This window comes from Rhinoderma darwinii, chromosome 1 (assembly GCF_050947455.1).
Source record: "Rhinoderma darwinii isolate aRhiDar2 chromosome 1, aRhiDar2.hap1, whole genome shotgun sequence".
NCBI classification, from domain to species: Eukaryota; Metazoa; Chordata; class Amphibia; order Anura; family Rhinodermatidae; genus Rhinoderma; species Rhinoderma darwinii.
In genome coordinates this window covers 393,762,101-393,785,150 of record NC_134687.1, presented here as the reverse complement: position 1 = coordinate 393,785,150, position 23,050 = coordinate 393,762,101, and the positions used below count along the sequence as shown (strand labels likewise).

At 39.6% G+C, this 23,050-nt stretch overlaps 1 protein-coding gene across 2 annotated transcripts in view; it reads right to left on the bottom strand.

Moving 5' to 3' along the window:
- Positions 1-23,050, bottom strand: part of ERCC6L2 (ERCC excision repair 6 like 2) — a 147,465-nt gene that overhangs the window by 47,321 nt on the left and 77,094 nt on the right. Inside the window, exons 12-17 of one of the 2 annotated variants that reach the window (XM_075828821.1) lie at positions 19,213-19,358; positions 19,037-19,132; positions 18,816-18,915; positions 16,736-16,888; positions 8,346-8,426; positions 1,050-1,935 (exon numbers count right to left, since the gene is read on the bottom strand). In XM_075828821.1, coding sequence (XP_075684936.1) covers positions 1,050-1,935; positions 8,346-8,426; positions 16,736-16,888; positions 18,816-18,915; positions 19,037-19,132; positions 19,213-19,358 — 1,462 coding nt within the window. Of the gene's footprint in view, positions 1-1,049; positions 1,936-8,345; positions 8,427-15,463; positions 15,579-16,735; positions 16,889-18,815; positions 18,916-19,036; positions 19,133-19,212; positions 19,359-23,050 lie in introns of those variants that run through there. The other variant, XM_075828822.1, reaches the window with a different exon arrangement.

Below are 23,050 nucleotides of genomic sequence, written 5' to 3'. Positions count from 1 at the left end.
ACCTGGTGAATTAATTCCCCAATGAATCAGAATAGGTAACAAATCAGCAAAACCCAATTCAGGCAAAAAAATGGCTTACCTCCAACCAAGAGCATGAACTTCACTTCATACAGAATATTGTTATTTTATCAGCAATGGATTTAGGGATGTCACGATACCAGAATTTGGACTTCGATACAGATACTTCGTTTAGTATTGCGATTTCGATACCAATTCGATACTTTGCCAACAGTAATAAAAAAAAAAAATTCTTGCATTTTCTGATGTGAGTCGCGAGGTGTGATGAAGAATTTAACCTCCACGTGCCTCACATTAATAGTAATTAACCCCATCATGTTTCTCAGTCAAAATGGGTTAATATCGAAGGTACATGATGGGGTTAATTACTATTAATGTGAGTCACATGGAGGTTAAATTCATCCCACCTCGTGCCTCACAATAAGTGATAGAAAGCAGTTTTTATTTTTTTTACAGCGTACACATCATAAATGATGCAAAAAAAATTGTTGTGCAGGTTGTTACGGCCGCGTAATACTGAATGTGTGTATTTTTTTATGTATTGTGACTTATTTTAATGTTTATTGTAAAAAAAGGTGTATGATATAGAAATATAGGTAAATGACTTGGTTGAGAAGTTGCAAGCGCAAAATAAGTTAGAATCTTATAAGCAACTGAAAATCAAAATTCCTTTTCTATAATTCTTTGTAGATACTTAAAGATGTCTCTTGCGAATGTCCCTGTCAACATACAGTTCATAAAACTACTGGAATGCTACTTTTTCGTATAACTATATCACTAAAAACCGATAGCATAATATTCCTTGCAAATTTCTTGTGTTCTTGCCGGTCATACGTGCTATTTATGTGTTTTTTTTACTCTCAGGTCTGTGGTATTTGTCATTTACTCTTTTTAGCATTTTAATTAGATTAAAAAAGTCTCTTACAAGAGAGCAGAGGAAGAGCAATAAAAGTAATTGAGAATAAGATAATTAATGAGGAGATTAAAACTGGAAGGATCCAAAACACAGAATAATTACGTAGAATAATTACCTAATATTTGGTCCAGAGTCCCCAAATTCTCCTTTTGAACTTTGTTATCACGGAAACATTGAGTTTCATTCTTTCTGAAAGACTTCCATTCGAAAATTGAATTATTCTTTCGAAACTTTCTGGTTTTCGGTGTCTGCTCATGATTATCAATACACATCTTGCTCTGAAGCTCATCACCATCAGATGAGGAAAATGCTTCTATTGTTTGAGAATTTCTATCTGTATCCATATCTCTATGACAATTTTCATGTTTTAGATTTGAATAACTAGATTTATCTGACGCAGTTGGTATTGTAATGTCATCAGACTCATCACTAATACAGTCATTACTAGAGTCGGTTGCGTGCTGAATATGGTTCTTTAAATATGGAGACTTTGAATTTTCAAACTTTGGAAACATTGTACTTCTGCTTTTATGCACTTGTGTAGGCAAGACAACGTTATCACTCTCATCGGAGCTACTACTGGTTTCCACAACTGCACGGATAGCTTTAGGAAACTGCTTCTTACTTTGGATTGTGGAGTCGGACTCTTCACCAGAATCCGATGAAATGTTCCGATTGTGGACTCTATGGCCTTGATCAGAGCTCCTTACACAGTTCTGAATAGTCAAGGTTTTGTTTGTTTTCCCATCACATAATTTACTAATGGAACTTTCAGAAAGTTCGGCAGTTTTATCCTGCTCCATGGGTCTTTTCTGTAGAAGTACTGAAAGTCCACATTGTTGTAGAGTAAGTTGCTTACCATATTCAGCATTTACAGAGATTTTGTTGCTTTTCCTCTTTGTATCATCATCACTGTCGCTACTAAAATCAAAGGCCTCTTTCTGAATCTGTTGATTTGATTTTACATTCATGGTTTTATCACCGCCATCAGTAACTCCATCCTGCAAATAGATTAGAAACGTGTCAGCAAGAGTCGATAAACACCCTTCAGAAATTCTAACAATATGGGAACATAATAATTTACAACTTATTTATTTCTAATTAACAATCAACTTTATTGGATGAATAGCAGAAGCTCTGCAGGGTGTTCCAACGATTTCAAATTTTTTTTTTTTAACAAGCCAAAAAGTAAAATATTTTTTATCTATAAATTTGAAAAATGGTGAACTTTTCATCGATTTTAACACAACATTCCATACATGTATAATTTAAAGAAATTTAGCACACCTAAAGGTAGGGCAGGGCAATTAATATAAAAAATAATCGAAATCGAAATTTAGCGGAATTAATCAACGTCATCCAGCGAATTTTGGTTTTATCAATTATTTTTTCCCGGTTTAATCTGTATGTGCATCTTCAAGACACAGATACAGTTGAATCCAATGTTCGAGCAGGGGGCCGTAAGGTCCCTGCTCTACCATTCACTATGTATCACTGGACTCGAGGCAATGACGTCATCGTGCCTGTCTGCGCTGTGCCGCACAGACCAGAGGGATGTCTCTACTCGTGATTATAACGGGGTTAGGGGAGTATGTACATTATTATTTTTATTAGGCACTATTGGGGGCAGCTGTGGGGGACTTTATACTGTGTGTGGTGCATATATGGGCCAGTTATGGGGGCATTATACTGTGTGAGGGCAGCTATAGGGGCATTATACTGCATGGAAGTCAGTTTAAGGGGCATTATACTATGTAGAGGCAACTATAGGAGCATTATACTATGTAGAGGCAACTATGGGGGCATTATACTGTGTGGAGGGCAGTCATGGGGCATTATACTGTGTGGAGGGCAGTCATGGGGCATTATACTGTGTGGAGGGCAGTCATGGGGCATTATACTGTGTGGAGGGCAGTCATGGGGCATTATACTGTGTGGAGGGCAGTTATGGGGGGCATTATACTGTGTGGAGGGCAGTTATGGGGGGCATTATACTGTGTGGAGGACAGTTAGGCTGGGTTCACACGACCTATTTTCAGACGTAAACGAGGCGTATTATGCCTCGTTTTACGTCTGAAAGTAGGGCTACAATACGTCGGCAAACATCTGCCCATTCATTTGAATGGGTTTGCCGACGTACTGTGCAGCCGACCTGTAATTTACGCGTCGTCGTTTGACAGCTGTCAAACGACGAGGCGTAAATTGACTGCCTCGGTAAAGAAGTGCAGCCGTTCTTCATTGAAGTCAATGAAGAGCAGCTCAAGATTTACAAGCGTCACAGACGCCTCACATATTACGAGGAGCAGCATTTACATCTGAAACGAGGCAGCTGTTTTCTCCTGAAAACAGTCTGTCTTTTCAGACGTAAAAGCCTCTCATCGTGTGCACATACCCTTATGGGGGGCATTATACTGTGTGGAGGGCAGATATTGGGGCATTATACTGTGTGGAGGCAGTTATAGGGGCATTATGTGTGGGGGCAGCTACGGGGCATTATACTGTGTTGGGAGCAATATGGGGGCAATATACTGTGTGGGTGCAAAGTCAGGGGGTATATTATATACTGTAGTATACAGCAGGCTCCGGGGATACATATTAATTCAATGGTATAGCATGCAAATAGGGGTGTGGCCTAAATAATCGTTCAAGGGTAACTAAACACTGCACTGAGACCTCCACCAATCGCTAAAACGAAGCAGCAGAAGTGCTCAGCCGCTTCGTTTCTGTTCGGCTTTTTCCGGAAATCAAAGTATCGGAGTGCGGGCTCAATAGAAAGTCTATGAGCCCGTACTCCGCTACATCGGCTTTCCGGCTAGAAACTAAGCGGCTGAGCACTCAACACAAGCACTTCTGCTGCTTCGTTTTAGCAATTAGTGGGGGTCTCAGTGCTCGGACCCCCACCAATCAAAACTTCTGACATGTCACCATGACATGTCAGAAGTTTGTTGAACGTTTAGTTACCATTTCAATAATCATAATCGAGGTTACATGTTCAATTAATCGTGATTTTGATTTAGGTCATAATTGCCCAGCCCTACCTAAAGGTATGTTAACACATTTAACATCACTACCTGTTCTGATTAAAAGAAAACAGAAAAATCTTTACATCTAAGAATAAAGTGCTTTTTATCCAATCATGTTTCTTGGCAAGTAGTATGATTTATAGCGTGGAATAATTCATCTTGAATGCACTCTTCCAACTTTTTAAGTTATACAGCTTTTCAAACTAAACAACGCTTCAGGGCCAAAACACTACATAATCAAGTTATTTGCAAGAAAAACATACAGCTGGGGTGGGCCGAAGCGTCAGCCTGCTAGAGGCCAAGCACCATGGTGATAAGTAATTAATAGGCACGTTTTATAATGCATTCGCCAGCGAAGACTGTAGTGACCGCATTAAATTGAAGCAGTTGTGGCAAAGGGCATTTAAAACATCAATATGTTGGAGGTAGCTCTGCTATTAAAGCAGTTAAGCAATTTACAATTATTTTAAAACGTGAGACATATATATGACATATATTCCCCAAAGCGAAATATAGCAACCATATGATTTTAGCACACGGTGTAATGTCCTGTGAGACATGACATCATTAAAACTATGCTTTACTTTACAATCTAAGAACAACAGTATGTTACAAAGGTCTTCTACTTTCACCTCAGATTCTTTTTTTCTAGTGGATCTTTTTTATTCTAAAAATAATAAAATGTGCCCAAAGGTAATAATGTTATCTGAAACAAATATATAAATTCTCCTTTCCTGCAAAACGAAATTTCAGTTTTGGAGTAAGAAGTGCTAGAATAAATACAGTGATACCGAAAATGCTCATGAGTGATCAAATTTTACCAGCATGGACCTTCATACAATCATATATTTGGATAAAAATCAATAAACATATCCAAAGCAAGCGAGGAAAACTATAAGACGATATCACCAGAAGCAATCTATCAAACAGCACAATGTCTGCTTCTATGACAGCCCTGCACATGACTTATGCAGCGGGGCAAAAATAGGTCTCCTCCAGGAGGAAGAAAATAGTCTCTCTAGTGCCACCTATAGATGGCTACTTTTTAGGGTATGTGAACACCGCATTTTCCTTGTCAAGCAGAAAAAATCTGTTTAAAAATTCTGAATCTGGCTGAATCTGAGAATGGCAAAAATAACAGGTTACTACTGAACATATCTCAGCTGTAACAGGACTACAGCCATTATTTAAAAACTACGTTAATTTACCCTAGAAAAGAAGGCTAAGGAAGAACGGGAGGGTTTATGGTCTCTTACAATATATGTTACTTTACCATCCAAGTTATGCAAGATGCCTCCTCATGCTGGTAATGGGTGAAAGTGTGGATAGATAAAGGGTCTTGGACATGTTCCTTAAGAAACACAATATACAGGTTTTCTGGTATTAATGTAGAATGTTGATCAGGGATCTCTCCGCTTACCAGTACAGGGTCAGGAAGGGGCTTTTTCACTAAGGCTCTGTTCACACAGAGTGTTTTGGCGCTGATTTTGACGCGGAGACCAAAAAACTGCTGAAATCACCCCCCCATTGATCTCAATGTGAGGCAGAGGTGGTTTTTTTCCTGTGCGGATTTTAGCCACTAGCAGGCAAAAAAAGAGGCATGTCCCTTCTTGCCGCGGTATCCGCCTCTGACCTCCCAATGAAATAAATGGGAGGCATCAAAAATCTGCAACGCTCGTTACCATTAGCTTAAATGGCTGTGGGAGAAAAACGATGCGAAAACCGTGGCAAAAAAGCGGAGGCATGTCAAAATCTGCCTTAAAATTCCTGAAGGAATTCCAAGGCAGATTTTTTCTGTTCGCGAAAAGTATTCAATAAATAGATAAATTGCACATCTTACAAACATCTACCATATATTTATGACCATTCTTTATTTCGGGATTTAATTCACAACAACTTTTCAGCTGAGAACTCGAGATCTATCATGTTCACCCTGTATGTCCATGCCGCCATAGGACACTTTTCATTGATGTATGAAACCCATTTGTGCCCCTTTAAGATCAATTTATATTGTAATTGAACAATCCAATTGTCTATTCCAAAACCGAAAGCAGACAGGGTTATGTGAATAGCAAATAAACTGTTCCTTAGGATAGAGGAAGAATATAGGATTCTGTAATTTTGCTTCACATTTAGTTATAAGTGGTGTAGAGGGGTTTTAAATTCACTTAACATTATGATTCTGGACAGAGATCTTTAGAAGTTTATAAATCCAATTAGAAAACAAAATTATCATTAATGTTGCTACATAAAATGACAAACCTATAGTTACAATTGGTTCTCTGTTGCATGATTATAGCCTGTGACTTACAGTATTTATCCTATGCCAGTGACTCACCAGGGTGAGGTGGTAAAACTTGGTCTATCCATATATCACCATCCAGACAAAATATCCTGACACATCTGCAAATCTTTCATAAAGTTAACTAGTAGAAGGCTATGGCAATATACTCATCTGTTTTGATTTCTAGTGAGTTATATAAATTTGTGTATTTAGCTTGTGTCACAGACATATCGTAATGATCAGTGGGTGGTAAAATGGGAGATATGCTGTGACTATGGCACATGAAAGAACCACTGAACCAAGAATACAAGAATAAGTTTCCATTTTTAAAAGTGCTAACAATACCTTCAACAGATGCAAATCAAAATGTGTTAGGATTCTATTAGAACTTATATTTCTATAAATAAAATGGTTTAATCGCAAATCACAAAAACAGTAACGGTTTACGATCTTTCAGCTCAATAAATGCCATCAATGTAAGCAGTTCTTGTTGCCATGGCTACGTCCTTGTATACTGAAGCTTGGACTTATGTTCGTGCCTCATTAACATGATTGTATTGCAGCACAAAGCATACTCTGCACACTCTTAGACAAAATTCACCCCACATTCAAGGGTTTCAGTTCAGTGGAACCATTTAAGACTGTCGCACTGAACATAAGGCCATTGATGGGCATAAAAATAAAAAAAAACAGTTTATATACAGTTGTATTCAAAAGTGTAGTTACAGTCGTGGCTGCGAGATACCGACATATACTGGCCAAACGTACGCCAAAAGGACACACTTATACTATGGAACTTTTTACAGCCTTCTTTTTTTAGTTAAATTTTGTTTTAGGGAACCTGGATAGAAATCATTAGAGCGAGAATAGCTCCCAATAAGGTTACAATCATTTTGACCATAAGCAAAACCATAGCTTGAAGCCCCAATGCAAAATCTGTTAGAGACCCCCTACCCATAGTAGGCTATTTTTAACACTGGTGCCCTCTTATGTGACAGAGGGGCCTTTGCCCCCCCCCTAAGGCACCAGGGGCCTCTGCTACCACTGCAACCCATTTAGCTATGCCCGTGACCATAAGATGTTTCTCCAGTTTTTTTTAGGATCATGGTGCTGGTACTCGTAATTACCAGGTGTGTTCTTGTAGACCTGGAACTATAGTGCTTACAAAGCAATTTTTGGTACACAGTACTATGCGCTACTTATTTATTACGTTATAGGTAGCAGGTTTATTAAGTTAATGAAATGTTATTTACATTTTAGTTTTTAAAACAGTAAAGTTTTAATGGATCGTGTCACGTATAACTTTCAGTCTGAACTGCAGGCAGCATTTTATAGAGCAGGAGAAACTAAGAAGATGGATATATAGTTCTGTGTAAAAATATTCAATATAGCTTATAACCAAGATTCAGTATTGCATTCATTTAAATACCAGCTTACTATGAGCTAATGAGTCTAGTGGGCGGTCTCACGCATTGATTGACAGTCTTCCCTGTATGAGTGTGAATACAGAGATAGCTGAGATAGCTGCCAATAAGGAGGGTTTGCATCGACTGCTTGAAGCTTATAGTGTATAGGAGTAATTGAAAAAGCAGAGCACTCCCATAGATTTCAATGGAGAGTTGCACACAAGTGTGGCCACCACTCCATTACTGATGCAGCAAGCTTTAGAGGATTGTGGATATGCCCTAAATGCATCAGATGGGAATAACCCTTTGCAAATATATTGTATTACTAACCATGTTGTGAGTTATAGCATGTATTACAGTCCAGAGTTGCTTTCAGATTTTTGCTTCTGCTCGTATAATGTAATGCTCTGTGCTGCACTGCATTGTGGGAGAGTTTATCCTCTCCATTAACGGTAACTTATATTTTCATACACTTACAAGTGGCATTATAATGAATATTATTAACCTGGTTAATTTCTTCCTCATACCTGCTCTCTCCTATCACACACACACAGAAAATACACTTAATAAAAAATCAATTAAAAAAAAATCTATATATATATATATATATATATATATATATATATATATATATATATATACACACACATATACACATATACACACACACACACACACACACACACACACACACTTACCATGTTGGTGTCAATTGAACTTGGTTGCTGACTTACATACGTAGAGGCACTTTTAATTCCAGCTTCTACTTGACCTTCACGCTGAGTCATCACATGCAAAAAAAAATAGTTTTACAATTTAATTAGATTCACATTGCATCTACTTAACATCCCCACACATGCCAAATCTTAACAGGGTTCTCCAGAAGTTTTGTTTTAAATCTACATTATGTTTTCCAGTGATATCACAAGAAGGATAACAAGGTGTAGTCTAAGTTCACGCTGCGTATTAAGTGTATGTTCCGGTGCATATGCTAAACGTACAGATGTGTCCACCTTTACTTTTGCTTGAATTGAGATAAGTGATACAATAAGTGATACAATTTGGCATGATATCAATTCAATACAATTTCACATATACGTTAAACGTATACGTTTTTTTAACATGGGAGTCTATGGGCGACCGATGGCCGACGTATGGCATCCATCAGAGGCATCCATCCAGTACAAAAACGTATACACTAAACGAATAGTTGTTTTTTTTTAACAAGTGAGTCTATGGGCAACTCCCATTAAAAAAACAAAACGTATACGTTTAGTGTATATATTTTTTTTTACTGCATGGCTGCGACAGATGTCTCGGATGAATGCCATCTGTTGCCCATAGACTCCGATGTTAAAAAAAAAAAAAAGTATACATTTAATGTATACTTTTTTAAAACTAAATGGCTATGATGTATACCTTTTTTAACATGGGAGTTTATGGGTGATGGATGGTATACTTTTTTTATGTTTGTTTAACATCGCGCACCATACCTATCGGATTATGTCGGATTTAATCTAGCTTCACAATACGTTTTTGTCCTGCATTTAACGTATACGTCAGGAAAAGCTCCCGACGTGTAAGTTAAACGGAGCCTGTGATGGATGTCTCGCTAGAAATTATTATTCTTTTTTTTCAGTTAAACAATTAGTATTTGAGTGATTACACATTGTTTTAATTTTTGAAATTTTTCAAGTCAGGAAATATTATAAATTAGATTCTAATTTATAACATTTCCATGTACTGGGCACTAGAGGGAGCAGTTCCCAAAATTGCAGCATGGGCACTGTGGTAAAGTAACCTCATTTATTTATGCTGCAAATTTGGGGTGGACACACTCGCTCTAGTGTCCTCACACAATCCCCCCTCCCTTCTTCTGGCTAGTGCCAGGAGAAGGAAGGGTTTGAATCTTGTAGGAGGATTAGATACAGGGCTCAGCATACAGTATCACACGAACATAATACACACATCACATACACAAACATAAATTACCTGCCTCCGCTGGTCTACGCTCCTATTCCTTGCACCTGAGCATATGGCCGGAAGCCGCGACCGGAAGTCATCATCTTACTGTCTGACAGCGGCTTCCTGTCCAGATGAAAATGGCGCCGGATTTCGCTCTGCAAACGAGCTTCGTTTTGGTCTGTGTGGGAGCGGCACATGCGCCGTTCCCACACAGACGGCGTACGCTTCTGAGAATGGAACGGCTCCCGTTCGCATTCTCTATGGGGTTGTATGTGCTGTATTCCATCTATGTATGTGTCGTTAATCGACACATACAGAGATGAAAAAAAAAATGGCAGCCCCCATAGAGAAGTAAAAGTTTGAACAGAGTAAAAATTAGAAAGTGACAACACTAATAAATACAATTTTTGTTTATATTTTATTTATATTTTGTTTATATTTTATTTAACAGGTTCCCGACCGCTGGCCGTATTTATACGGCCAGCGGTCAGGGTCTCTGAAGTCCGCCGTATAGACTATTTACGGGGGCACTTCAGAGACTGTGCACGCGCGATCGCGTGCACACAGCTCTATGCCCTGGCTGTTGCTAACAGCCATGGGCACTGGGCAGAATGTCAGGGGCGAATCTTTTGGCCCCTGAACATGTGATCGCTGTGACAACCAATCACAGCGATCACATGCATTTCTGCATATAAAACAGTGTGCACGCGATCGTGTGCACACAGCCCTGTGCCCACGCTGTTACCAACAGCTCTGGGCACTGGGCAGGGTATCAGGGACCAATCTGATGGTCCCTGAACATGTGGTCGCTGTGAAAACCTATCACAGCGACCACATTTGTTTTATTTTGACTTTTCTGGCAGTAAATCTCCTGCCTCTTTTCTTCTCCTCAAACATTGTTTCAGTTTGAGGAGAAGAAGAGACTCGGGAGAATTGCTGCCAGAAGATTACAGTGAAAAAATACAGTTACACTCTAAAACATTCTCTGTATAGATAGATTTCTATCTATCTATACAATCTATCTATCCATCTATCTTTTTTTCTATCTATCTACCTTTCTTTCTTTTATTCTATTAGAATAGGCAGGTAGGGAGTATATAATTATATATATATCCATATATATATAATATATATAGCAATAGCGGTTTATTTTTTTGTTAGCGGTAGTGTAGATATATATACCAGTTAGTTTGTGTGTTTTATAAAAAATAAAAATAAAATAATTTGTTTAGTTAGTGTTCGTGTTAGTTACGTTATGGCGAGGAAGTTGTTTAGCGCCGAGGAGGCATACGCCATGCTGTGGTCTGAGTCGGAGACCGCATCAGAGATGGCGTCCGAGATGGAACCTGTTTTAGGTAGTGACGATGACAGCGTCACTTCAGGTTCATCTTCAGGGGTCGTTGTCCCTGATGCAGTTGAAACTGCAGAACATGAAAGCACAGCGCCAAGTAGCGCTATAGCACGGGACAGCCTGGTCCCTCCAGTCCAGGCTCTTGTATGGGCACCTGCCCCATCTTTTGGGCTTAGAATCCACGGATTTACGGCCACTCCTGGCATAACCGTGGACAATACAAATTTTGTCCAAATGGATTACTTCCATTTATTTATAACGGACGACATCCTAAATCAGATTGTCCACGAAACAAATTTATATGCCACTCAATATATAAGGCAGAAACCTTCATCCACCCATGCCAGAGATTGGACGCCCACCAATTTGCAGGAATGAAAACAATTTTTGGGGCTCACCCTAAATATGGGTATTGTCAAAAAGCCCTCCATTAGGTCTTACTGGTCAACAAGACCCGCCCAAGCCACCCCAGTATATTCTGCAGTAATGCCCAGGTCTCGTTATGAGACAATAATGAGGTTCCTCCACTTCAATGACAACGCACAGGCCCCCCCAAATACCGATGCAAACCGGGATCGGTTGTTCAAAATAAGACCGCTAATAAATTCCCTCAATAATTTATTTCTGCAACTCTACACCCCTGAGCAGAATGTAAGTGTGGACGAATCCCTCCTCAACTTCCATGGCAGACATAGCTTTCGCCAATATCTACCTTCCAAAAGGGCAAGATATGGCGTTAAGCTCTACAAATTGTGTGAAAGCGGGTCAGGATATACCACCGCCTTCAGGATTTATGAAGGGCGGGACCGCACAATAAATGTTCCTAGATGCCCCCCTGATCTTTCCACCAGCAGTAAGATCGTGTGGCAGATAATGCAGCCTCTGCTTCACAAGGGGTACCACCTGTACTGTGATAATTTTTATTCCAGTGTGCCCCTGTTTAGGCATTTGCATGCTGCAAGGACTGGCGCATGTGGTACCATGCGCAAAAACCGAATTGGTTTTCCACAGCAATTAGTGGGGAAGCGCATGGTAAAGGGGGACTCCTGTGCTTATGCATCTGAGGAATTGCTGGCGGTCAAGTTCAGGGATCGCAAAGACGTGTATGTGCTAAGCAGGATTCATACCGCAGGAACAGTGGCAGTGAGGGAAAGAGGGGCAACATCGGACAAGCACAAACCAGTGAGCGTGTCCGAATATAACAAGTACATGGGGGGGGGGGGTGGATTTAAGCGACCAGGTTTTACAGCCCTATTTAGTAAAACGCAAAACTAAAACCTGGTACAAAAAAGTGGCCATTTATTTGTTACAGGTGGCCATCCACAACTCATTTGTGCTCTACAAAAAAAACAGAGGCAGAGACACATACCTGGATTTCCAGGAAAAAATTATTGAAGGCCTCATTTTTGATGTTCAGGACACCCGAGAATGCCCCCAGTCTGAGGATGTCACGCGACTGACTGAAAGACACTTCATCAGTCGGATTCCCCCAACAGCAACCAGAAGCAACCCCCAGAAAAAGTGCCGCGTCTGCAGAAAAGACAGGCACCGCAAAGATTCCCGATATTTCTGTCCCTCATGTCCCTCACAACCAGGCCTGTGCATTGAGCCATGTTTTAAAAAATACCACACTGTTCTGAATTATTAGATTTTAGTTAATTCGTTGAAAATATATTTGCCCTACATTACTTTTTTATTTTTCCCCTGATTTTACTCCAAGGGTGAGGGAGGGAATGGGTGGGGGGTGGATGTCATGTTTGCATATTTTCTAAAGATCATCTGCTGGAGAGCTCCATTTGCATAAACCTGCAATTTCTTATTTTAGAAAACCGAAAAAAATAAATTCCCATTATACCCCTAGATGAATATTTTGGGATCTCTGCTTCAAGAGCAGATATTTTGGACGTGTTATAGAAACTCTGTTGAGTTTTGTAAAACCAGCTTTGAAAAAAAGCGATTTGTGAAATAAGCTTCTTCTATCGTCCGCCCTCCTACATCTCTATGTGATAATAAGGCCCACATATTTGGTATCCCCATGCACAGGAGAAGTGGCAGAATGTGAAAGGAGATGAATTTTGGCCGTGGTCTATACCGTGTGTGAAAAATGCTGGTATAAACTGACGCATTTGCTAAAAAATTGCTAATTTTATTTTGATCCATCTTATTCAAGAAACTTTCACAAGAATACTGGACTGTCTAAAAATATGATAAACCCCTTGAAGAAAACCTTGTGGGGTCTACTTGTGTGAATGAAGTCATTTATGGGGTGTTTCTAATGTTTCAGCAGCATTAGGCCCCCCAGAAAACAGTATGCGGCTATAAAGTCAAGTGCAGAATTCCTGGACCGAAAAGGCCAAAAAGCCTCCTTTTATGCCAAGCCCTGGCACATGCCCGTGAATAAAGCACACATATTTGGTATCCCCATGCACGGGAGAAGTGGAAGAATGTGAAATGCGATGAATTTTGTCCGTGGTCCATTTTGTGTGTGAAAAAGCTGGCATAAACTGACGCATTTGTTAAAAAAAAAGCTAATTTTATTTTGTTCCATCTTATTCAAGAAACTTTCAGAAGAAAACTGGACTGTCTAAAAATATGATAAACCCCTTGAAGGAAACCTTGTGGGGTCTACTTGTGTGAATGAAGTCATTTATGGGGTGTTTCTAATGTTTCAGCAGCATTAGGCCCCCCAGAAAACTGTATGCTGCTATAAAATCAAATGCAGAATTCCTGGACCGAAAAGGCCAAAAAGCCTCCTTTTATGCCAAGCCCTGGCACATGCCCGCACAGTGAATAAGGCACACATATTTGGTATCCCCATGCACGGGAGAAGTGGAAGAATGTGAAAGGAGATTAATTTTGTCCGTGGTCCATACTGTGTGTGAAAAATACTAGCCTAAACTGACGCAATTGCTAAATTCTTGCATTTTTTTCCAATTTTGCCCACTTTAGAGAAAAAAATAAAAATGATATATACTGACAAATGCCACTAAAACAAAGAACTATCTGTCCTTTAAAAAGAGTGTAAAATTCAAAGATGAACTTTATTCACCTGCAGAGTTATAGTCATCTAAAGAAGCGCATAGCAAAATTGTGAAATTTGCTCTGGTCATTTAGCTGTAAAACAGCCTAGTCCTTAACCGGTTAAAGCAATATAATAAAAAACAAAATCAGGACACCTTCCCTTTAAGTAAATAATTGAATTTCCCATAAAACAACAATTCTGGAGCACCTTTTCTTTACAACTATGCGTTGTACCACTGTCACTCCTCTGTTACTCCTACTGGAAATAAATAAATTGACTGTGAATAAATTGACAACTGGGTGTTACCATTATCCTTGTCAATGGGGTATGTCCCTACACATTTTGACACTATACGATTAGTGATGACAGTGTCAGGCTGTGTAGGAACACACCCTATTGACAAGGGGCATGGGAACGCCCAGTTTTCAATTTGGGAGGAAAAGCACAATGCACAGTTCTAAGAAACAGGTCTTCAGCATTGGTATTTCATGTGGAATACCAGTGTTTACTAACAGACATGTCAGGAGAGCTGACAATTCCTCTAAGTAATGCATGCTGAGCTCTGATTAGTTGCTATTAGCAACAAAGCCAGTTATTCTGTTAGAGAACTTGGATAAATGAGGCCTATACTGTGTTCTGCCCACTACAGTGTCTGAGGGGGCGGTGCATGACACATGCATTCTTTGTCTCGAGTGTTTCATTGGGCTCAAATATGATACATTTTTGCACAATAAATTTTAATGTAAATGGCACTACTAAATGGAAATGTGAACATTCCCTAAGTTTATACATTAAACAGACACACATCTTCGATAGTCCTTTTGCAATATTCTTTAACATAAAAAGCTAAAAGTTTAAAAAAAAACTCCTACATAGGCCAGGGCTACATGTAGACTTTTTCTGGCACTACGAATTGATATTTACTAGCTGCCGTCCACAAGATTGCGTGCAACACAATGTATTTATTGGAATGCAGCTGTAGCTCAATCATTTAAATCAATATGTAGCACTACAAAAAGTCTCAGTGTAACCCTGGGCTGCAGACAGCACAAGTTACAAGAACGGTCTTTAGACTAAGAAGGTATATCAGCAGATAGAGGAGCTTCTTGGTAAAATTGTCACTTTGGTATTGATTGAGCACATTGACAAAATTACAGATGATCATCAGTTTCTGAGACGATAAAAATAACTGCCAATATGGCTGAACTTCCTGTTGTCATTTCTTGCAAAAACGGCTGCCGCCACAACAACAAAGATGAATGCTCTCTTCGCAGAAAATGTGCCTACTTCTAAAACATTGGCACCTAATTTATAAGCATACACATTTTATGTGGATTTGAACTGAGAAATTAAAAAAAAATGTTGCTTAAAAGAGGCGTTTTAAGAACAGTTAAGTGGATAAAGACATTTGGCAACCATGTAGATATAAGTTTCCCTACAATGTTAGTACATGCCCAAAATAATGTAATTTCCTTTACAAAAGGATGTTCTGATTTTGAAAATGGATTGACTTTCTTTTTTTCTTGCTGTCCATGGTACTCAAATGCTCTGCTAACTCAAAGCTTTCTTCTTCCTTACAGCTTAGCCGTCATACTGTATCCATAGAGAGCAATAGAAAAAAATCCTAACTTGGACAACTGTGTCTGTGTATATCAGCAAGGTCCGAATGTATAGATGAGGCAAAAATACACTATATACTATCGCTGCATTTATATTTTCTAATACAATTATTTATGCAACTAAGAAACAGAAGCATTAAGCAGATTTAGCTGTAAACAGAATTTACAGTACGCATACAGTTTTGGGATCTGTTCAGACCCAGTACATGGTCTGCACGGCATACATTCATTTATTTTGCAGGACTTTGGCTATGCTTCCCAATACATTGAAGAATAATGTAAATAGTGATATTCCCTCACTATAGGGATCATCCATGGATGATGTCAGACACTGGATACAAGCGTCAAGAGCGAAACATGTGCTGCCAACTCTGCCATGGTTCATTCTTGCCACTACAAATACTTTTAATCTGGGAGCCACAACCAGTGATTTGTTCTATAACCTTCTCTTACTACGAAGGAGCCTTGTTTACTGGCATAACCTCTCCTGATGATTCCAAACCTTGAAGAAATGCGTTGGGAGAATCCTTTGAATCAGGAGTGACAACGGAAGTTCGCTGAATAAGTCCACTAGAAAAAGAGCGACCCACAATGGAACGGGTAGGGGGGTTATTAACAAAAAACCCCGAACAGTATCAGCTCTTAAACGTATTTTACATATGCAATGTGGGAATACAGAATATATTACTGTCCATTATCCTCCACAGCTGTATTCACAAACCTGCAGGCTGCTCAGTTAAAAGCTCCCAGTATTCTCTGCCAGTTCTGTGTCGGTCATCTATTTTGTATGTAATACATAACAGAGCTCTAATCTTCCCAAAATATAAAAGTCAACAGAGGCATGGGAAATATTTGAGCTTGCTCAGTATTTGAGTTGAGATAGCAAGAGAAGAAATAAATGCTGTCAGATATGCTACATTTTAAGAAAAAGTTAAAATTTGTAAAGTGACTTAACTTTTTATAATGATATCTACCTTTACCTCTAAAAGATTAAGAACAATTGTCAGCAAAAACTGTAGAAAATTATAGCAGTTAATCAATATCAATAGTAGATCTTACTATGGTATAAGGTTAGTATACGAGATAGAACATAGTTAGCATGCTAGAAAAAGAAAACAGGTCAACAATTACCTCTAAAATATCCCTGGTCAGACAAGTCCCTTGGGTTCGAAGCTTGAACAGGTTATGGACACCAAATAATTCTCCTTTATGCTCCTTTGATCCCTGTACTGCTTTAAAATACCGCTTAGCATTCTCACTCCCAATTGCCGCACAGTGAAGTTGCTGTGAAACACAAAGCAATGTGACTTCAATATATCTTATACTGTACTGGCACAGCTGCGGAACACAGGAACTAACAAATCTTCCTCTTCTGCACCTCCAACATTCAGTGATGTGTATCTGCCAGGTGCTTATCACAGGAAGGATTAACTGACAAACATCTGAAATTACTCTACATTATTCTAAAAAATATAGAGATATCTTCAACTATACACTAAGGCCCCATGCACACGGCCCTAAAATCGCTCGTAATTACGGACCCATTCATTTCTATGGCCAGCGGACACCTTCCCGTATACTTACGGGTCGTAATTACGGACACGGTCGTGTGCTTGGTGCCTAAAAGTCAAATTATTTTCTCTTCAAATATTGAGAAAAAAAAAAAGGAGGAAAACGACATCACCTGTCTAGGATCTGTTTACGCAATTTCTGAGAAAAGAGCCACAGACAGACATGCCAAAACCACCTTTATAACACTAACAGAAGAACTATGAATCTTCTATTTTTCCATAAACCTAATGATTTTTCTTTAGGCCTCATGCACACGAACGTGTTTTTGCGTCCGCAATTCACCCGCAAATCTGCCGGTGAATTGCGGACCCATTAATTGCTATGGCACCATGCACACGACCGTAGTTTTCACGGTTCCTTCCAGAGCCGCAGATACTCAGGACATGTCTTATTACGGCCCGTAAATTCGCTATGGACTTAGGCCTCATGCACACGACCGTAGCCATGTGCATGGCCTTGATTTTCAGGTCACCGGGAGCGGAGTGTCACCCGCAAGCCGCCTGCAAATCTCGGGCCGTGCACATGGCCATGTCCATTATTTCCTATGAGCCTGGACCTCAGAACACAGCCTTAATAAGCCATGCCCGTTCTTTCTGCGGTCCGGGCTCCTGGGCCATGCACCGACCGTGGAAACCACGATCGTGCGCATGGCCCCATAGGAATGAATGGAGCCGCAATTCTCCCGTTGATTTTCAGGGGAATTGCGGCCGCAAAAGCACGTTCGTGTGCATGGGGCCTTACACTTGGAAGTCAATGGGCCAGTGGAAACTGCGGATATACCTCCGTGTGACATCTGTAATTTGCGTGTTCCTAAGTGACGACAGGAAGTCAGCATCATTGTTTTCCTTGCACTTTTTTTATATGATCCACATTTTGCGGATGACACACGGATGACATTTCATCCGCAAAATACGGACCACGGTCCGGGGAATTGTGGATCAGAAAAACACTACGGTCATGTGCAAGACGCCTAAGTCTTCATGCACACTACCGTAGCCGTGTGCACGGCCTATTGATTGCGGCACGGACAGCTGCAGAGTGTCAGCCGTGGGCTGCCCACAAATCACGGACCATGCACACATTGATTTCAATAAGCCCGGCCAATTCATAAACCATGCAAACCACGGTCGTGTGCATGGGCCCATAGAAATTAATAGGTACGCAATTCACACAGCAGATTTGCGGGTGAATAGTGGCCGCAAAAACACGTTCGTGTACATGAGGCCTTAGTCTGTAAACTATGCCCTTTGGCTAAAATGTAGAATTGGTAACATAATACCAGGACCAGAACATACGATAATAGCAGATAGACTTGGCTCCTAAGAGGGCCCAAAAGCATAATATAAACCTAAAAAGACATCAGTGTGCTCAATGGTCAATTCTGTAATGGCAGATCCAAATACAATATGCACACAATAATGTAGTAATACTAGACATAGTTATATTACTAAACAAGTTAATACTACACTTATAGAACCTATAGTGTAAAGTCATGACAGTTGAAGGCCTCTTATAGATTTTGCTTCAATGCCCCGGGATAATAGATTAGGGATAAAATGTTACACTGCTTACCAGTAAATGATTTCCAAATATTTTGTCTGTAACATGTGAAATGATTTTGTAACTGATGGCAATTTACCTGTTTGTAAACCTGTCTTAAATATATAATCTCTTCCACTGTTCCCAGCGATATTAGCCTTAAGACTTTCACATCTCGACACTGTCCAATTCGATAAGCTCTGTAAGGCAATAAAATCATATTTAATCTATGTTACAGTTCAAGGATAAGCTGAAAATGCCAAAAATGGAATGGTTTGGGATAAGAACATTCTTGTTATTCAAAACGAATTACAAAATTACCTGTCAATTGCCTGAAGGTCATTGGCTGGATTCCAAGTTGGGTCAAAGACTACAACTACATTTGCTCCAACAAAATTAAGTCCGAGCCCACCAGCCCTATAAAAAGTAACATAAAATAATTCTGAACAGAAATGAAAACACATGTGTGATAATGTAAAACAAATAGATTTACTTACATAGTGGAAACTAAGCAAATATTTACATCTTGCATAATATTGAATTCCTTCACTACTTTAACTCGGTCTTCAGCTTTAGTGCTTCCATCAAGCCTCCGATATTCTAGTCCTGATGCCATGCAATATCGCTCCAAAACATCAAGAAGCTGAAATACAAATAAGAAGAGCATTTATTCAATCCTACTACTCAGTTATGCCGTGCGATGTTGCTAACACAAAAATCACATTGTATGCTGGAGCTCTGTATCAGAAAAATGGAGTTTTGACTGCTGTAAAGGCGTAGTAAAAAATTATAAAAAACTAAAATTTTAGACTTAATTCGGAACAAAAATAGGGTTAAAAAAAAAACAACACCTTATAGACAGATCTGAATAAATTGCAATGCCGTAATTAAGGATTTACTGTACACTTTCAAGGAGAAACCAGCTTAAAGAATATATGGATTAATGGTAGAGAAGTTTATTTCAGGCAATAGCCTAAGTCAACTTCTAAAGGGGGACGCATATACAGTAGAGTAATATGAAGGAATCACTACTTGAGAAATTCCCCAGAGTGAAAGTCTATGAAATTGCTATACGAGCAATTCCCCAAAGGCGGCTGGAGACTGTCTGGATCAAGCGTACAAGTAAATCAGCTATCTCAAGTCCGTCACCACTCTGGTCAGCAGAGTCTAAGGCTAGTCTATGGTCTTCACCAGAGTCCACCGCAAGGCAGGTTCGATTTGGACGCATTAGAACCCAGGTTGCTTTTACAGAATAAGGTGTTGGACAGAAGGTGTAATGCGGACAAAACCAGAATGGAAACCAGAAAGCCAGAGGGGTAACAAACTAGCAGAGATCAAACCAGGAGAGACTAAAATTCCAAATCACAGAACAGACGAACTAGTCCTTCTCAATGAATTAGAATATCATCAAAATGTTTATTTATTTCAGTAATTCAATTCAAAAAGTGAAACTCATATATTATGTAGATCCATTACACACAGAGTGATCTATTTCCAGCATTTTTTTCTTTTAATGTTAATGATTATGGTAACAGTTAATGAAAACCCCAAATTTCCGGTCTCAGAAAATTAGATTATATAAGCCCAATTTCAAAAATGATTTTTAATACCGAAATGTTGGCCTCCTGAAAAGTATGTACAGTATATGCCCTCAATACTTGGTTGGGGCTCCTTTTGCATGAATTACTGCATCAATGCGGCGTGGCATGGAGGCGATCAGCCTGTGGCACTGCTGAGGTGTTATGGAAGCCCAGGTTGCTTTGATAGCAGCCTTCAGCTCGTCTGCATCTTTGGGTCTGGTGTCTCATCTTCCTCTTGCCAATACTCCATAGATTCTCTATGGGGTTTAGGTCAGGCGAGTTTGCTGGCTAATAAAGCACAGTGATACTGTGGTTAGTAAACCAGGTATTGGTATTTTTGGCAGTGTGGGCAGGTGCCAAGTCCTACTGTAAAATGAAATCAGCATCTCCATAAAGCTTGTCAGCAGAGGGAAGCATGAAGTGCTCGAAAATTTCCTGCTAGTCAGCTGCACTGACTCTGGATGAGCCGTATGAGGGCTTGTTTTTTAAGCGGGACAAGTTGTAGTTTTTAATGGCACCATTTAATGTACCACATAATGTACTGGGAAACTGAAAAAAAATAATTATTTGTGGGGTAAAATGGGCAAAATATAGCGATTCCGCCATTATTTTTTGGGTTCTGTTTTTTCTGTGTTCATTGTACAGCAAAAATTTAAAAATGAAATTTTAACTGTATTCTACAGGTTGATATGATTACGGTGACGCCAATTTTCTTTCTTTGTTTTACTACTTTTACAAAGAAAAAACAATTTGTTAAAAAAATAAAATGGTCTTTTTGTACATTAAAAAACTTAATTCAACGGTTTATTTTTTTTTTATCTTGAACCAGCGATCGTTGTATCGCTTGATTGATATACTGCAATACTAATGTATTGCAGTATATTGCTATACTGACAGTCTTCTATGAAGGAGGCAGGGCTTCATAGGAGTACAAAGACGGCAGACCTGGGGGCCTTTATTAGGCCCAAAACCTGCCATAACAACCATCGGCGCATCGCTGGAGGGGGCTGTCCGCCACTTTCTAACCGTTTAGATGTCACGGTTGCTATTGACCGCGGCATCTAAAGGGTTAAATGGGCGGAGTAAAAGTTATCTTTGGTTCCGCCTGTTGCATTGAGGTGTCGGCCGTGAGCCCACCCTATACTACCCCTTAACACCGGTCACGTACAGTTAAGCTTTAATGCTTTTAAGGGTTACGGATAATACATTTTTGTTTTTATATTTTTATACACAGGAGTGGTATTTTTCTTATTCAATTGTGATTACATATACCAAATTAATACATAGGAGCTACATGAAGAAATTGTGACATCACAATATGTTAGACAAGTTCAGACAAACAGCTGAGGAAAATGCATTTCATATATACTATGAACTACTGATATACACATTCAAGTGAATGGATTGTATATTTCAATAGGCAATCTCAGCTTCAGAAATACTTAGGGTTCTAGTATGGGAGAATTAAAACTACAATCACACGTAACGGATTTGCTGTGGACGGAAAACCTGCAGTGGAATACAGTAGCAGCAAAGTGAATAAGATTTAAACAAATCTCATCCACACGCCGCAGAATTGATCTATGGTGCAAATTTTTTAATCTTCAGCATGACAATTCATATCCCAAAACAGTTGTGGATTTTTCTCATTAAAGAGACTCTGTCACCACATTATAAGTGCCCTGTCTCCTATATAAGGAGATCGGCGCTATAATGTAGGTGACAGCAATGCTTTATATTTAAAAAAACTATCTATTTTCACAACGTTAGGAGCGATTTTGGTTTATGCTAATGAGCTTTCTTAATGCCCAAGTGGGCGTATTTTTACTTTCGACCAAGTGGGCGTTGTACAGAGGAGTGCATGACGCTGACCAATCGGCATCATGCACTCCTCTCCATTCATCACTGCACTAGCGATACAGTTATATCACTATGTGCAGCTACATACACAAGCCCTAACATTACTACAGTGTCCTGATAATGAATACACATGACCATCCAGCCTGGACGTCATGTGTACTCAGAATCCTGACACTTCTGAATCTTTTTTGTGAGATTCCGGCAAGTGAAACGAAATCTCGCGAGATTACGGAGCTAAACGAGATTTTGTTTCACTTGCCGGAATCTCACAAAAACTATCATCTCTCATAACTATATCGCTAGTGCAGTGTAAATGAATGGAGAGGAGTGCATGATGCCGATTGGTCAGCGTCATGCACTCCTCTGTACAACGCCCACTTGGTTGAAAGTAAAAATACGCCCACTTGGGCATTAAGAAAGCTCATTAGGATAAACCAAAATCGCTCCTAACGTTGTGAAAATAGATTGTTTTTTTTTAAATAAAAAGCATTACTGTCACCTACATTATAGCGCTGATCTCCTTATGTAGGAGATAGGGCACTTCTAATGTGGTGACAGAGCCTCTTTAAGTTCAACTGGAAAGTGAAAAGCTGCAACAAAACCCAAGTAAGACCTGCAAGTCCAGATAGTAAAATAATATATATATTTTTTTGGGGAAAATGCAGTACAATAGAACTTAACCGATTCCCGACCGTCCACAGTAAATTCACGTCAGAGCTTGCTGGGCTCTGTGCAGCGCCAACGTGAATTCACGGTGGGTGTTAAAAGCGCAATCCGGGTGTCTCAGAGTAGCGCTGACACCCGGATCGCGCTGTTAACCCCTGCCTCTGGTCCCGGAGACATGATTGGAACCTGATTGGTTCAGGTCCCGATAATGTGATCGCAGGGAAAGTTT